This window comes from Adiantum capillus-veneris, chromosome 13, assembly GCF_014529385.1.
Source record: "Adiantum capillus-veneris isolate H3 chromosome 13, ASM1452938v2, whole genome shotgun sequence".
NCBI classification, from domain to species: Eukaryota; Viridiplantae; Streptophyta; class Polypodiopsida; order Polypodiales; family Pteridaceae; genus Adiantum; species Adiantum capillus-veneris.
In genome coordinates, this window is record NC_140943.1 from 157874170 (window position 1) to 157891040 (window position 16871).

Consider the following 16871-nt stretch of genomic DNA (forward strand, 5'->3'; position numbering starts at 1 on the left):
CTTGCCATGTATGGCCTCCGTCAACTTGCATGAGCCATCCGAGTGCCCACCTGCCCTGCATGATGTGTCGGATGCTAGACGCCAGTAGCCTTCCTCCTTTCTCTACATCCTTTGATAGGTTATGGGTCACCCTACATACTCTGCCAGCTTCCCTTCTCTTGGGCGCCATGCATACGTCAAGCACGTGTAGCTTCAAAAGCAACACAATCTCTTGCAGCTTCTCAAGTGGTTCCTGCAAAATCAACAAGCATATCAATGCAATCAACACTCACAAATATTCAGCCCTGTCCGTGGCTATGGGCCAAATCCATGACAATGGCAGCCGTGGAATGGCAAAAATCGGTGACACTCGTCCCCATCCCCTTCTTGTGCCAGCTCTTTATCCTCGACTTCCTCGTCAACTTCCTCTACCGGTTCTTCCATATACTCGTATTCTTCCTCACATTTTGAGGTGCTGCATCCATGGTCGGTTGTTGTAACCGGCAAGCAACTAGCGCTTTAACGGGAGGGCACCACGTGCCAACAGAAAAAGAACGGACTGAACAACTTTAAGCACTTCAAATAACAGCTAAACTGAAAGAGATGCACGGCACACGAGACAGGTGGCGGAGTTCCACCCCGAGGTGGGCTAATGGCCCCAAACCCTAGTGCCCATTTTCGTATTTCTTTATATTGCTTGAACTCAGCACAACGGCCTGAGGCTCTTGCTTTGCTTCCGCTCCTGTGAGGATGCCAAATTAGAGGCCTTCAGGTGATACTTAAATGCCCTTGGCCTCCCAAAAGCAGCTACATGAAAAGCTAAAACTCCCAAAAGCAATCTGGCCCAAAAGCTGGCGCTATAATCAACCAACGAAAAGTGCGAAAATTTGTACAACTGCCACATCAGCAGCGAACACAAAACGCGGCGTCCGTACAGCCTGTCAACGCAAATTACGGAACGTACATACAAGGCCTGCCACGTCATCACTTGGCTACACAATGTATTTTTGTGTGTGTGTGGGTCTTGCATTATTTATTATGGGCCCCATTGGATGGGGTACCCATAAGTTGGTTGAGCTTTAACAAATGTGGAAAATTGATGGGCTTGAGCAAGCAAAACAACCACTGGTACTTCCCCTTTGAAAGATCTCAAGAGACTCACATGAAATGCATTGTGAATCTTCCAAGTATTTGGTAACTTCAATCGGAAGGATACATCATTTATCTTTTCCTATACATAGACAGGCCCATAGTATCGCATACTAAGCTTTGGGAAAAGCCTCTTGTTATCCTTCCGCTTTAATAGGTGTGCTTTCTCAAACCTAACTAGCACCCAATCATTTAACTTCAACTACAAGTCATGTCTCCTACCTTCTTATGTTGTGCTTGAGACTTCTGCAAAGCCTCCCTTACCTTGGCAAAGCAGTGTCTAGATCCTGTGTATATTGATCTGCTTCAAAAAACTTGTCCTTGGTGCTTAGAATCGGTGGAACCTTTCTGGCACCATTGATGATCTCAAATGGCATCTTCCCTGTAGACATGTGAATTGTGTTATTGTAAGTAAACTCGAGTACTTCTCCCAGTCAGTTTTATGATCACAGATATAAGACTTCAACATATGGATGAAATAAGGACGAGAAGTCAAGGCCCATGCCTATATTCTCCCATATTGCTCTCCAAAACAAGCTCGAAATCTTCTATCTGACACTATAGATTCTGGCATGCCATATACTCTAAAAGTCTTAAGAGACAAACAGCTTGGCCAAGTGATCAGCTCTTCTTTATCGGGATGAAGTAAGCTTGCTAGTTAAATCTGTCACAATGACTATCCAAATTCTATCATGCCCATATAGTCTTAGGAAGATCGAAAAAGTCCGTTGCTATACTCTCCCAAGGTCGGTTCGGAATGAGTAAAGGCTCTAAGAGTCCTGGTGCTTTATGTCTGTCAAACTTGACCTTTTGACACACCAAACAAGTGCATACAAACTCATCCACATCCTTTTTGAGTTGAGGCCACTAGAAATACTATTCTACCCACTTCAAGATACTCTCAATCAGTGTTCGGGAAAATTCATTTTCACAAACATACAAAAATCCCTCCAAGACAAATCTGAACCGGAAATTTTACAATACTAGCCAGTATTTTTGCAAAATTACACTATTTTTCATGTATTTTAAGCGGAATTTTCTCCTTCTTGCCCTCCCCTCAACCGGCTACTTTGATTTTGCAACCGGCTCAAGGCTAAGCTGAGGCACACTTTTCCCGAACACTGCTCTCAATATCGCTGGGATAGCCGATACCGTGGCTTTCGAGACAACGCGTCTGCCACCAAGCGTCTGCCACCAGATTCTTCTTTCCCGTCACGTGAACAATCTGGAAATGAAATTGCGACAAAATGTTCGCCCATCTCATTTGCTCACTCTAAAAGCTGCTTCTGGGACAAGAAGTATTTCAAACTCTGATAATCTATAAACACTGTGAAATCTCCTCCAAGTAAGAAATGTCTCCACTCAGCCAGAGCATGTATCATTGCTAACAGCTCGTCGTAGATCTCTACAACCCTCTCAGGTCTAGAGAACATTTTACTCTCGTAGGCTATGACATGGACCTCCTGCATTAAGACCGCTCTCAAACTGCTACCACAAGCATCACAATAAACCTCAAAATGTTTCTGCAAATCCCGTAAAATCAAAACAAGACCAGTCGTCAACTTTTCCTTTAGTGTGTTGAACGCTACAATTTCTAAGGGTCCCCAAGCAAACGGAACCCCTTTCTGAGTTAGGATATGCAATGGAAAAACAATCTCCAAAAACTTTCGAATGACCCTCCTGTAGTAAGAGCATAAACCTAAAAAGCTTCGAACTTCATGCACATTCTTTAACTCTGACCAATTTCGAACGGTTTCCATCTTGGCCAGGTCCATCTGTACACCCTCTGTTGAGACGATGTGTCCCAAAAAGTGTATCTCTGGCAAGAAAAACTCAATCTTTTTCCCGTTGACCATCAATCTGTGCCACCGTAGTGTAATCACTTCTGTCGCGGGATAGAACGAAAAACAGAGAGATGACTGCAAACTTCACACTTTAATACTTCAAACACTTAATATATGAGAAAGGGACGACACGACTCAGCTGAGTTCCGAGCCTAGACGCGTTGGCCTCAAAGACTAGCGTCCCTTTCGGTATTTCTTTATTCATTGATCTGCAAAGGATACAACTCCCGTCGGAAGCAATCTTTCAGCCCTGCGTCCAAATGCCTGAAAGAATGGCCCTCTAGGCACTTATAAAGAGTACAATATAAAGAATACAAGGGTTGACTGGCTCGCTGCTGCTCCCCCCCCCCCGCGCTGCTAGCCTACCCTGCTGCGCGCTGCCCCCGCCCTCGGCCCTACCCCTCCTCGTTGCCTTTTGCCCGCAAGTTCCCCCCCCCCCCCCCCCCTCGTTTCGATTCTTTGCCAACCTCTCCCTGAAGGGCTTCTTTCGACTTGCTCCGACAGTTCTGGTTTCTTGACAGTGCTAGTCGGGGTTTTTTGCAGAGAAACTTCTTTCGTCCACTCCTTTTCCGCCAAAGCAGCAGACACAGATGGAGGCTCAAGCTCCGCCACAGAGGGACTCCGATGAAGTCCCCTCGCCCGACCCCGCTGAGCCCACCATTCGACTTGCTCTTACTCCGACAAAGCAAGCGAGCCTAGCCGCAGAGGTGGAACGACTTCAAGCAACTTCCGTCATCTGCAAGATTCTCGGCACCAGACCCAGCACAGGAGAGGTGCGTGAGCTTCCCCATGCCCACCTTCTCGTGGAGGTGGGCAAGATCTTGGATGTTCAGTTCCTCGGACATGGCTACTATTAGATAGAGTTTGAGACCTCCGAGATGGTGTCAAAGGTCATCGCGATGAGCCCCTTGACCATCCTAGCAATTCGAGCACACTTTCAACAGTGGAGACATGGTTTTGACCCAGCTTCATATGTTCTGGTAGAGGAGGCAGACCTCCCCATCTCCGTCTGCTTTCTTGGTTTCAGGTGGGATTACCTACCACTAGTGTCCAGGATAGGCTCAGAGACACCTCGCACGGCAGCTTGAGTAGTTGCCAAGGCGGCCGGCATTCTCTCAGTACGGGTTCTGGTTAGGGACACCCACACTCTCCCGAAGATCATCCTACTTCCTCGGGTGAGTGGGGGTTGGTTCCGATAGAGCGTGGAGTATTCGGGTCTCCCAAATCAGTGTTTCAATAGTCAACAGATGGGCCATCTTGCGAAGGTCTATCCACGGAGGAGACCTCGACCTACACCGCAGGCCCAGGCCCAACCCCAGCCCTCAAGAGCAGGCAAGCAGCAGCAGGTAGAGTCACAGTGTACGCAGGCAAAGCCACCCTCCGAGCCTGGGACTCAAGCGGAGAAGGGCTGGCAGCAGGTTCGTGGTCGACGTCAGCAGGGACCACCGCACCAGCCTGGCGCTCAGAGTGGTCCTCAAGCTCCTGCCCAACAGCTGTAGGTTCCCACGGGGAACCACTTCGACCCTCTTCAGCAGGACGAGGTCCCTGCTCCGGCCTCCACCTCAGCCTCAGCCTTGACAGCCCCTCCCCCCCCTCCGAGTTTCCTCCCCCTCTTCCACCCCCCCCCCCCCCCCCCCCACCTCCTTCTCCCTCTGCCTCTCCATCCCGCCCTCCTACCTTTGTCGATCCCCCTCTTCCACCCCCCCCCCCCCCACCTCCTTCTCCCTCTGCCTCTCCATCCCGCCCTCCTACCTTTGTCAATCCCCCTCGCCCCCCCTCCCCCCCTGCTCCCTCACCTCCTCCCGCTCCAGTCCCACAGTTGTCCCAGGAGGCATGGCCTTCCTCGACTGCTAGGAGATCTCTTGGCAGCGCCTTTTCCACGAGTCGCTTGGCGAGAAAGGGACAGCCTTTCTTGCGACCCCCTCTTTTGGAGCAGACGTCTCCCTTTGCAATAGTTCCTCGTGGTCTGACGAGCTTCGACATTCGTCGTCATTGGGATTTCTTTGCCTACGACTTTACACGGTTTCTCGGCGACCCTCACCAGACCTTGAGGCAGCCTGCTTCTGAGTTCAAGTACTGTTCCTTGCAGCTAGGAGGATAGAGGCCTTGGACTCAGCGGTTGGCTTCTCTTTTCCCCTATGCGGCAGGGACCAGGCTGAGTGGACTATAGACTCAGTGTTGGAGTGGCTGCAGACATAGGCCCTAGAGTTCTCTCATCACATGGTAGACCTAGGGGTTATAGACTCTGTGGCCATTGGCCGTGACACCTCTAGATGCAGTAGGATGTAGACACATTGTGGTTCACTTTTTTGCTGACACGCAGAGCCCTCCATGCTATGTACACATACATGAGGACTCCTGGACTCCTAGACAGAGGACGCCCAGGCCCAAGCCGAGTGTACAGCCCGAAGGGCTACATCCTTTGTCCAAGAATCCTCATGTACAAATACATAACAAGAAGGGTTCTGAGTGTCAGCAAACAAATGCACCACAATGTGCCTGCAACCCACTGCATCTGGAGGCGTCACGCTGAACTGGGCCAGAGGCCAAAGTGTCTGCATCAGATCCGTCACCCCTAAGTGCCCTGTGTGGTGTGAGAACTCAGTAGCCTGAGTCTGGAGCCAGTCAAGAAGTCAAGAACTGTGTGCTGGGTCCAGTCTATGAGATCCCTATCGCACAACGGGAAGAAAAAACCCACCGCTGTGTCCAAAGCCTCAATGCCTCTAGTTGCAAGAAAGAGGACATGGACTCAAAAGCAAGCCTCCTCCACGTCAGGAAAAGAGTCACCTAGAAACCGAGTGAAACTGTAGTCGAAGAAGTCCTAGCGTCTGCGAATGTCAGAGCTAGTCAAACCTCTCGGGACTGCTGCAAAAGGAGAAGTTTGCATCAAAACAGGCGGCCTCAAGTGGGGATGCCCCTCTCGAGCCACACGGGCTCGTAGTAGCGAAAGCACTACCAAGAGATCGCCTCGCAGCAGACGCGTGTCCAGTCCCATGCGTCTGAGGAGGAGTGGTGGAGGGGTCGGGAGATGAGGCTGTGGGCCCCACCGGGGAGAGAGGAGGGATGGGAGGCGAAGGTGGAGGTGTGTGGTGGGGGGGGGGGGGGGGGGGGGGGGGGGGGGGGGGGGGGGGGGGGAGGCAGAGCGGCAGCGTCTGAGGGAGGAGAGGGTGGAGGAGGAGGAACTAAAGTGGACAGCGCCTCCTCAGGCGGGTCTTGCTGAAGGGGGTCAAAACAGTTCCTTGTTGGAACCAAGTGCTGCTGACCTACAGCGGGTCAGCCACCAGAGGGAGCGATGCGGCGGGCCCGTCCCTACTGGCGGCAGCCAGGCACCTACTGCCAACCGTCAGCTGTCTGATCGCCGGGTCTTAGTCGAGGTACCAGCCTGTGCGTCCTGTGCGTCGCGCTGTTGGGCTTGCTCAACCTTGAGAGGCTGCGCATGCGTTGTGGGTCGAGGTCTCTTGCGAGGACGGGCCTTTGCCAAATGGCCCACCTGTCTGCAAATGAAGCACTGATACAGGAGGCCCGAATACTCCACGCTCTGGCGGAACCAATCCCCACTCACCCGAGGTAGAAGGATGATCTTCGGGAGAGTGTGGGTGTCCCGAACCAGAACACGTACTGAAGGGATGTCGGCCGCCTTGGCAGCTACAGAGGCTGCTGTGCGAGGTGTCTCCAAGACAATCCCAATCTCTGAGCCTATCCTGGACAAGAGTGGCAGGTACTCCCTCCTCAAACCAGGAAAGTAGACGGAGATGGGAAGGTTTGCCTCCTCTACCAGAACATCTGTAGCTGGATCAAAACCATGCCTCCATTGTCGAAAGTGGGCTCGAAATGCTCAGATGGCCAAGGGGCTCATCGCGATGACCTTGGACGCCATCTTGGAAGTCTCGAACTCTATCTGGTAGTAGCCGCGTCCGAGGAACTGAACGTCCAAGATCTTGCCCACCTCTGCGAGAAGGCGGACCTGGAGAAGATCACACAGCTCTCCTATGCTCGGTCTGGTGCTGAGAATCTTGCAGATGACGGAAGTCGCCTGAAGGTGTTCCACCTCTGCGCCTAGGCTCACTTGCTCTGTCGATGTGAGAGCAAGTCGAATGGTGGGATCAGCGGGGTCGGGTGACGGGACTTCATCGAAGTCCCTCTGTGGCGGTCGAAGAAGGGGGCGGGGGGGGGGGGGGGGGGGGCGATATTGGGGCAGGTACCCAAAGACGAAGAGAGACCCTCCGCCTGCAAGAACCTTGGAGGGGGGTAGGGGGCAAGTGAGATGGACAGAGCGAGGCAAAATGAGAATGTGCGTGTGTGTGGGAATGTGTATGTGTGCGGGGGGGAAGGGGGATAGGCAAAAAATTGGGGTTTTTAAAGGGGTTCGGAGATGGCGGGCTGCAACAAAAGCAACGTGGAGGTAGGAATGTTGGCAAGAAAGAGCAAGGGCGGGCAGCGCGAAGGGATAGGGAGGCGGGGGGCGGGGGGGTACGGGCAGGGCAGCGCAAGGGGGGTGGAAGACGAGCAGTGCGAGGGGGGCAGTGCAACGCGAGGCTACACGGCAGCGAGCTGAGGTGGGGCGAGGGAGGGGCAGCGCGCGCAAGCAAGGGGGTAGAGGGCGAGGGAGCTGGGTGATGGCGAGAGCAGGCGAGGGGGATGCGCAGCAGCAACAAGCGTTAGGCCCCAGCAATTTTTATAAAGAGTTAAAAGCTGGCGCCCCCAAAAGTTAACCATCCAAAAGCTCCCTGCCCAAAAGCGTGAGTCCCTGGAGCTGGTCTGTAAAACACGGAAGGCCATACGCTATGCCACGTCGACAGCTCCGCAGAATCTGGGCTAGTCCATACGATTTGCCACGTCATCAACCTTGCAAAATTTTGGGTCCACGCTTTTATGTAAAAAGGGTTTAGGCCCCTCAGCAATTATCTGCAAGTTGCCGGGGTTAGGTTTTTAACCCTAACCCCCTATGTCCACTCGGCAAACGTCTATAAGTTGGGCATGCCACGTCACAAAGTTGTGGCACACGGTGCGAATCCAACCACGGTCTATGTTGACTTATGAGGACTATTCTCGAGTCCGGTACTCCTCTTCTAGTCCATCGGGTCGTGGTACGTCATCACTTTGTGACATACCTCCCCTTAAAAGAAGAGAAATCGCCCTCAATTACACCTGCATAGACTCAATCTTCAGTAGACACTGATTCTATGCAAATAGTAGACATTGATTCCAGCAGACACGCCAATGACCATCCCAAAAGACAGCACATTCACAAAGCATCCATCACATATCCTAATCCACACTCGATTTGGAAGAATAGTCTACATTCACATAATTTAATCTGAGCACTCAAATGCAAACAAAAGATCTCTCTCTTGTCTCTGTAGATTCCCTTCTTTCGAATTCACAATCGTGGGGACATACTCTTGAGTCTACCCTTCTAAACCTTGACAAGTCGCATTGACCTATTTCTAATAAGTCTAGGTGTCACAAACACTTCTCCGGTTCTCTGTTGTGTTTTTCCTAAGAGCGCATAGATGGCTTTCTTAACATAGCTGTTTTAGCCTTCAATATTGCAAACGCAAATAACATAAAATCGTTACCTTTGGCATTCATAGGCTAGATAAGAGCTAGGAAAGCCATATTTACATCGTCATCATCCAAGAGTAGGTGCTAGTCCTAAACTGGCGTTCCACACTCGAAGGACATCATGAAAAGCAGATCAACATTTTCTCTAGAGTTTTTAGTATTCTTTGTCCAAAGAAATGCATATATCAAAATTACTCATGTAGTTTTTGGTGAAAATAAGCTCTCTAAGTTCAAGAAAGTATGCAGGTGTTTCTGAAATCGTAACTTCTATAATTGCTAAGTTTTAAATGGACAACACCAAAAGGTAGCATTTGTAAGAAATGTTGAAGCTTACTTAGTTTTCTTAAAAGAAGTTCCATGTCCTAATAAGATAATCAACCTGGTTTTGTCGTCTTTTGAGCTCTTCTAGATCCAAGTCAGTTTTTTGTTCTAATATTCTGATCTGATCCTTCAACCTAGAAAAGGGTTAGGGCTTGCTATGTCCAGTGAAAATGGATGCATCAAGCAGCACAGGCTACCCAAGCTCAATTTTTTAAGATAAGAAAACATTAGTGGCATGCAATTATAATCAGCTGAAGCTTTTTCTGATGTGAAAAAGCAAAGATAGCACATGCCCAAACCATTCCAGAAATGTTATTCCCATTTGTTGCAAAGCTCTTTCCTTGAGGGCATGTTGCATTCAAACTCGTTTGAAATTGGAGTTTAAAGTTGGGTTTCAAACTTGACCCTAATTGGTCTTAAACAATCGGGTTTCTTTTGCAATGGCCATTGATTCATGATTCATTCTAGTGCATAATGTTATATTGTAATGAAAAAGCTACTTGCTTGCAAAGTTGCAAATACTCTATTTTTAAATTCAATGGTTACCTGGACGTAAATGTTACAAAATGTTTCAAAAATGCTCAAAAATTAGGGTCTACTTTCAAACTTGTCTGCGTTTGACATTTGATTGGCGCTTGGAAAAATTATGCAAGCCAACAGAGCCTATGATGATTGAATACTACTAAACATCCACTCTCACTCTGACGATATTTCAAGCAAAGAATCTACTTTGGCTGGTTAAACTCAAATGGCATGCACTTGTAAGCTGAGAAGAACTCACCCTAGCTTCACCTTTTACTTTAAACAACGGTAGCTGGTGCACTTGCAAAAGCATAGCATATGCAAACATAGACTGGGCTTCGTTTCCTGAGCATTCAAGCTCACTTACAAAAGTTCATGATTGTTTCCTAAGGTTTTCATATTAAGGCAATCAAGGCCCCCAGTCCCTACTTGGAAAACTGTCTCAAAAAATATGTTCATAGACTTTCGAGCATACATGGCAAGCAGCTTAATAAAGTAACATAATAAGCGCCTCCTCATTCAAAACGATAGCCACAGTGTAGTGTTTTTTTGGCCATATGCACTGGTATGTCAATAGCTGAAAGGAAAAACTAAACTTAAAATCTTGGCAAAGTACCTGGTTACACAGACATGGTTTTGATATTCTCGCTTTAGTTTTTCCTCCTTCAAAGATTTCAATTCACATTCTAGTTGCGCAACATGGTTATGACTTTCACTTAGCTGCTGCACCATGCTTGAGAATCCGGCTTGGAACAATCCCGCTGGAAGCAGTGAGATGAAGTGCAGTCAAATGTTGCCAAACAAAAACTTGCAATCTCTTACAATTAAAGTATCGCGCGCGCATAACACAGCAGTCACTTACCGACAGGTCCATCATTCTGACTTTCAGCAAGCCCACCACTGGAATTGTCCCATAGCTCAGCAGAAAATAAGGTACCTTGACTGCTTGGGCTCATTTGATCCGAACACATACCTTACGTGACAATAACCCCAATCAGAATGCGACGACAACAACCCATTTTCATTAGAGTGGTTGCCATGCATGGGTTTGCCACTCACCTTGCGTAACACGCGCAAGCTGCCAACAACCCAATTAGCATCAAGTTCAAGAAGAGGGTCCGTTTGATACGTTCACACACACAGAAAAGGCCAATGGAAGTTGGGCATTGTTGTGGAATCATTTTTCTTCGTTTTCCCCAGTTCCAACGTTCTATTTTTTGTAGCTATTTCCCACGCTTCGTCCATAGAGCTACGTTTCGGCTTGCTACAATTAAGCCTTGGAGGAGGAATGCCAAAGGTACGCATTGTCGTGCTCCACACACTTGGACGGCTCATTGAAGGACCTCATTTCAAACTAGTTTGAATTTTGAACTCTAAAGATACTTTTTGATGAAGTAAATGCACGTGTTTTGTTACCTACGACCTACAACTCTGAGGCTATAACTTCACTCTCTCTCACACACACACTCATACGCATTCAGAATAGAATGGATTTTAGGAGGGCCTCTTCTTTGACACTTTAAGGAGTCAAACCTTTAGTATAAAGAAAATGATCAAAAAGAAACTTTTAAATTCAAATTGCAAAATTGGTCAATTTATTCCCTCCAAAATGACATTTAAAACTAGCAAAACAAATTATACCATGTAACATACCTGCAAAAGTAGTTTCGTGTGTAGATTCCAAATCTATAATCTTTGCTCAAATCAAAAATCATATGTAAAAGTTATGGAAGATTAAAAACATCAAAAATTTCACCTCCTTTTTTGGGAGAAAAGTTGCAACCTTTGACCACTCCTACACCTCTCACACACACCCGCGCGCACACAGCTTTTAGCTTCATAACCCAAGAGACTCTACATGTGAGAGAAGAAGAGAATCTTTGGCTCCATTAGAAGAATCTTATGAGACCTCAAAGATTTATTTGAGGTAGGAGCAATCCCAAGAGACCTCAAGGATGAATAACAAGTTTTAGAAGCGGGGTGGGCAAAGAGAGAGAGAGAGAGAGAGAGAGAGAGAGAGAGAGAGAGACACAGAGAGAGAGAGAGAGAGAGAGAGATTTTAGCTTCATAGGACTACACTTTACATCTGGGAGAAGAAAAGAATCTTTGATGTCATAGGAAGAATCTATGAGACCTCAAAGACTTTTTTGAGGTAGACGCAATCCCAAGAGACATCAAGGATAAATTCACAATTTTTAGAAGGGGAGAGAGAGAGAGAGAGAGAGAGAGAGAGAGAGAGATTTGAAGGGTTTGGAATGGCATTGGGTAACCACCTTTCTACCTCACAGTCCAATCAAAAGGATACAAGGCTATTGGTCTCCACTTGAATGTTTAAATTTTGCTGTAAATTGACTACCTAAAACATCTGGCATAAATGTGGACTATTTGAAGTAACCATCAATATACGTATCAGTGAGTTGAGGTTTGGAGTGAGCTTTTTTCAGATATAGCTCAACTAACCAAATCTAGGAAAAAAGTTTGCTGCTGCGAAAAGAGTTGTTGGAGCGAGCTTCTCTCTCTCTCTCTCTCTCTCTCTCTCTCTCTCTCTCTCTCTCTCTCTTCCTTTGTCCCTCTCTACCTCCCTCTCTCTCCCCCAGCCCTATCTCTCTCTCTCTACCCCCTTCTCCCTCCCTCTTTCTCTCTCTCTCTCTCTCTCTCTCTCTCTCTCTCTCTCTCTCTCTCTCTCACCACTTTCTCTCTATCTCTCTGCATGTACTCGCTTTTAGCTATGAGTTCAATCAGCCTCTTCGTTTTCCCCAGTTCCAACGTTCTATTTTTTGTAGCTATTTCCCATGCTTGGTCCATAGAGCTACGTTTCGGCCTGCCACAATTAAGCCTTGGAGGAGGAATGCCAAAGGTACGCATTGTCATGCTCCACACAATTGGACGGCTCATTGAAGGACCTCATTTCAAACTAGTTTGAAGTTTGAACCCTAAAGATACCTTTTGATGAAGTTAATGCGCGTGTTTTGTTACCTATGACCTACAACTCTGAGGCTATAACTTCTCTCTCTCTCTCTTCTCTCACACACACACACACACACACACACACACACACTCACTCATACGCATTAAGAATAGAATGGATTTTAGGAGGGCCTCTTCTTTGACACTTTAAGGAGTCAAACCTTTAGTATAAAGAAAATGATCAAAGAGAAACTTTTGAATTCAAATTGCAATAATTGGTCAATTTATTCCCTCCAAAATGAAATTTAAAACTAGCAAAACAAACTATACCATGTAACATACCTACAGCAAGAGTTTAGTGTGTAGATTCCAAATCCATAATCTTTGCTCAAAACAAAAATCATATGTAAATGTTATGGAAGATTAAAAAACATCAAAAATTTCACCTTCTTTTTTGGGAGAAAAGTTGCATCGTTTGACCACTCCTACACCTCTCACACACACACGTGCACACACAGCTTTTAGCTTCATAACCCAAGAGACTCTACATGTGAGAGAAGAAGAGAATCTTTGCTTCGATAAGAAGACTCTTATGAGACCTCAAAGATTATTTGAGGTAGGAGCAATCGCAAGAGACCTCAAGAATGAATAACACATTTTAGAAGTGGGGTGGGCACAGAGAGAGAGAGAGAGAGAGAGAGATTTTAGCTTCATAGGAGTACACTCTACATCTGGGAGAAGAAAAGAATCTTTGATGTCATAGGAAGAATCTATGAGACCTCAAAGACTTGTTTGAGGTAGACGCAATCCCAAAAGACATCAAGGATAAACTCACAAATTTTAGAAGGGGGGAGGGAGGGGGGGGGGAGAGAGAGAGAGAGAGAGAGAGAGAGAGAGAGATTTGAAGGGTTTGGAATGGCATTGGGTAACCACCTTTCTACCTCACAATCCAATCAAAAGAATACAAAGCTATTGGTCTCCACTTGAATGTTTAAATTTTGCTATAAATTGACTACCTAAAACATCTGGCATAAATGTGGACTATTTCAAGTAACGATCAATATACGTATCAATGAGTTGAGGTTTGGAGTGAGCTTTTTTCAGATATTGCTCAACTAACCAAATCTAGGAAAAAAGCTTCCTGCTGCGAAAAGAGTTTTTGGAGCAAGCCTCTCTCTCTCTCTCTCTCTCTCTCTCTCTCTCTCTCTCTCTCTCTCTCTCTCTCTCTCTCTCTCTCTCTCGTTACCTCTCCCTATCTCTATTCCTCCCCTCCCTCTATCTCCTCTTTCTCACTCCCCTTCTATCTCTCGCTACCTCTCCTTATCTCTCTCTCTCTCTCTCTCTCTCTCTCTCTCTCTCTCTCTCTCTCTCTTCCTTTCTCTTTGGGTGAATTCAAACAAAAAATTGGTCTTCTTCCTTGAATCTGGTTTTAGATCTCTTACTGCTTTTGACAATCTTGAACTACTTGAATACCCTTCCGAACGGCCTTAGTTTGGTTTTCCATTTCTTCAATTATCCTCTTAGAAGCTTTATCTCTTATGGTAGGATTTGAAAAATTTAGTGGAGCGAGACATTCTTGACCATATAGAGCACAAAATGGGGTCATACCAATGCTTTGATAGTGTGAAGCATTGTCAGCGTAGCCCACTAGAGGTAGAAATTAAGTCTATCACTTTGGCTCCCTACTACAATAAGCTTTGAGAATATCTTCAATGACTTGGTTGACATGTTCCGTTTACCCATCTGACTGAGGATGGTTTGCAATACTAAAGTATCACTCTGTTCCAAGTGCCTTGATGAAGAGAGAAGTCCAAAAATTTAAAGTGAACTTCATGTTTCCACTTACAATCCATTTGGGCAATCTATGCAATCTGAAAATCTCCTTAACAAATACTTGTGAAATGTTGGAGGCGATAATTTTTGTCTTACTCGAATGAGATGTGCAACGTTAATGAGTAGGTCAAAAACCATCATAAATGAATTATATCCTCCTTGTATCATAAGCAATTCAATGGAAAAGTCCGTACTTATACACTCCCACTTCATTTGGGGACTATCAAGTGGTTGAAGTTTATAGGGGAGTTTGCCTCTTTGTGCCTTCATCCTTTGGCATGTCAAGCATTGTGAAACATATCGTAGAGCTATTATGGGCCTCAACCAAGATATTCTTCTTTAGATTAGTATCATTTGGTACACATAACCTATCTCTATAATAGAGACAATGGTCATCATAAGAGAGATGTTGCATTGATGGTAAATTAATTAATTCTCTAGTTTGAACAAGGGTAAGAAACATTTGATACTTTGGATTTGATGATGCGATTTCCTTGATCCTTTCATTGATTGGGTTGTTGGGGTATAGATATGAGCCTTTAAAAAGTGGTTTTGTCTACAACTCAATTCTCCTTCCCTCGGTGATAGATACTGTCAAAGTCATATTCTTGCAAAAGTTCTACCTGGCATCTTTGTCTCATGTTCAACATTGGTTGTGTGAAGATCCATTTGAAGCTCTTATGGTCCATTATAAGTTGGAATTTCCTTCACAATAAGTAATTCTTCCATAGCTTTAGAGCATGAATGACTATCAATAGTTCAAAGACATGGGTTGGGTAGTTCTTTTCATGAATCTTAAGCTTAAATAAGGTGAAAGCTATTGGTCTGCCTTCTTGAGCTAATGCTCCCCCAATTGTTATACCGTGACTAGCATTAGTAAGACATCAAAGATTTGATTGACATTCGATATCTTTAGACAAGCCATAGTGGTGACACATTGCTGAATTTTATCAAACCTTTCTTGTTGTTGCGGATCCCAATTAATCTTTACCTCTTTATTTAAAAGGTTGGTCAAGGGAAAAAAGCAATCACAACATTGTATTTATAAAGGTTGCATACCAACCTGTGATCCCCAAGAACCCTCTAAGATGGCTTATATTAAATGGTTGTGGCCATTCAACAATGTCTTGAGCTTTAGCAAGGTCCACTGAGATGCCTTCTTGAGAAACAATAAATCCCAAGTATTTGATCTTTAGAGAGAAGAATGAATACTTGTTCGCCTTAGCATATAGGTTGTGTTGTCGATGAATATCTAGTGCCTTACTCAGGTGGACTTCATGTTCTTCCTCATTCTTTGAATCAATTAAAATATCAGCAAAGTAAACAAGGACAAAATTGTTTAGGGAAGGCCTGAAAATATCTTTCATCAATCTACTGAATACGGCCAGTGCATTAGCCAGACCAAATGACATGACTATAAATACAAAATGCCCATATCGGGTGTTAAGACTACCTTTGGGATATTTGATTCCTTATTTAGATAGGGTAGTAACCATATCTTAAGTCTATCTTTGAGAAGACTCTAAATCCATGTAACATATTCAATAGTTTATCAATTTGTGGTATAAAGTAGTTGTTCTAATCTTACCTAGTTTAATCCTCTATAGTCAATGTAGAGTCAAAAAATTTCCTAGAGCGTATACTATTATTAATATATTATAACAAATATCAATGTTTACTTGCATTCATTCCTCTTAACAATTTATGATGATCAACCCAAATAACTAAGGTATTTTCCAAAATTTGGACTTATCCGCTCCACTTAAATCTTAATCACAAAACTTAACGAGTCAAACAATTTTTAAAAAAAAATTGATCTCGTGGAGTCACAGGTGACTATAAGGTAGAAAGATTAAGGAGGATAAATTAAGCTTGCATTGATGATGATAGGAAAAGCATCATGTATAACCACACTAAACATAGTGAGGAGACTCAATGCATAAAGAGAATGGGCACAAAATGATTTTATTATTGAACTAGCAAAGCAAGTACATAGTGAGACATTATATAAGCTTTTGAAGGGAGCTTTGGAACATGGTGTGGGCTTATGCACAAAACCTAGAAATTCTCCCTTTTCTTGTCTGAGCATAGCAAAGGTCAAAATCCTTCTAGTGGGGTCTTAGACTTCCACTTAGATAGTTATACAAATAAATGCCTCCCCTAGAGGAGTTAGGTCTTTGAGCGAGCTCAACCGAGCGAGCTTTGGAGCGAGTTTTTTTTTTTTGGAGGACCTCCCTCCCTACCTCCCCTTCCTCCTCTTGCCGGCCATGTGCTTCCTCCTCTTCCCTTGCTCCTCCTCCTCAGCTTCCTCCTCCACCTTCTCTCTCCATCTACTCCTCTAGCCGCCCTCCCTCCTCTAGCAATCGCCCTTCTTCCTCAAGATTCTCCTACTCTCTCTCTCTCTCTCTCTCTCTCTCTCTCTCTCTCTCCTCTCTCGATCCCCCTATCTCTCTCTAACCCGTTCCCCCCCCCCTCTCTCTCTCCCTCTCCACTTGTCCCTCTCTCCTTCCCCTTCTTCCCCCTTCTCTTTCTCTCCCCATCCTCTCTCTCTCTCTCTCTCTCTCTCTCTCTCTCTCTCCTCTCCCCCCCTCTCTCTTCTCTCTCTCTCTCTCTCTCTCTCTCTCTCTCTCCTATCTCTCTTATTGTAGAAAAAAAGGGAAGAAAATGGTGGGGGGGGGGGGGGAGAGAGAGAGAGAGAGAGAGAGGAGGAGATCGTGAGGGGGAGAGAGAGAGAGAGATATATATAGAGAG

General features: G+C 45.7%; 1 protein-coding gene across 1 annotated transcript in view; it reads right to left on the bottom strand.

Moving 5' to 3' along the window:
• Window positions 1-10464, bottom strand: part of LOC147445159 (uncharacterized) — a gene marked incomplete at its 5' end in the record, with an annotated part of 176059 nt that extends 165595 nt beyond the window's left edge. The window contains 4 exons of the mRNA XM_086528175.1: window positions 8917-8992; window positions 9997-10141; window positions 10243-10353; window positions 10440-10464. Coding sequence (XP_086384301.1) covers window positions 8917-8992; window positions 9997-10141; window positions 10243-10353; window positions 10440-10464 — 357 coding nt within the window. The remainder of the gene's footprint in view (window positions 1-8916; window positions 8993-9996; window positions 10142-10242; window positions 10354-10439) is intronic.
• Window positions 10465-16871: the final 6407 nt, after the last annotated feature.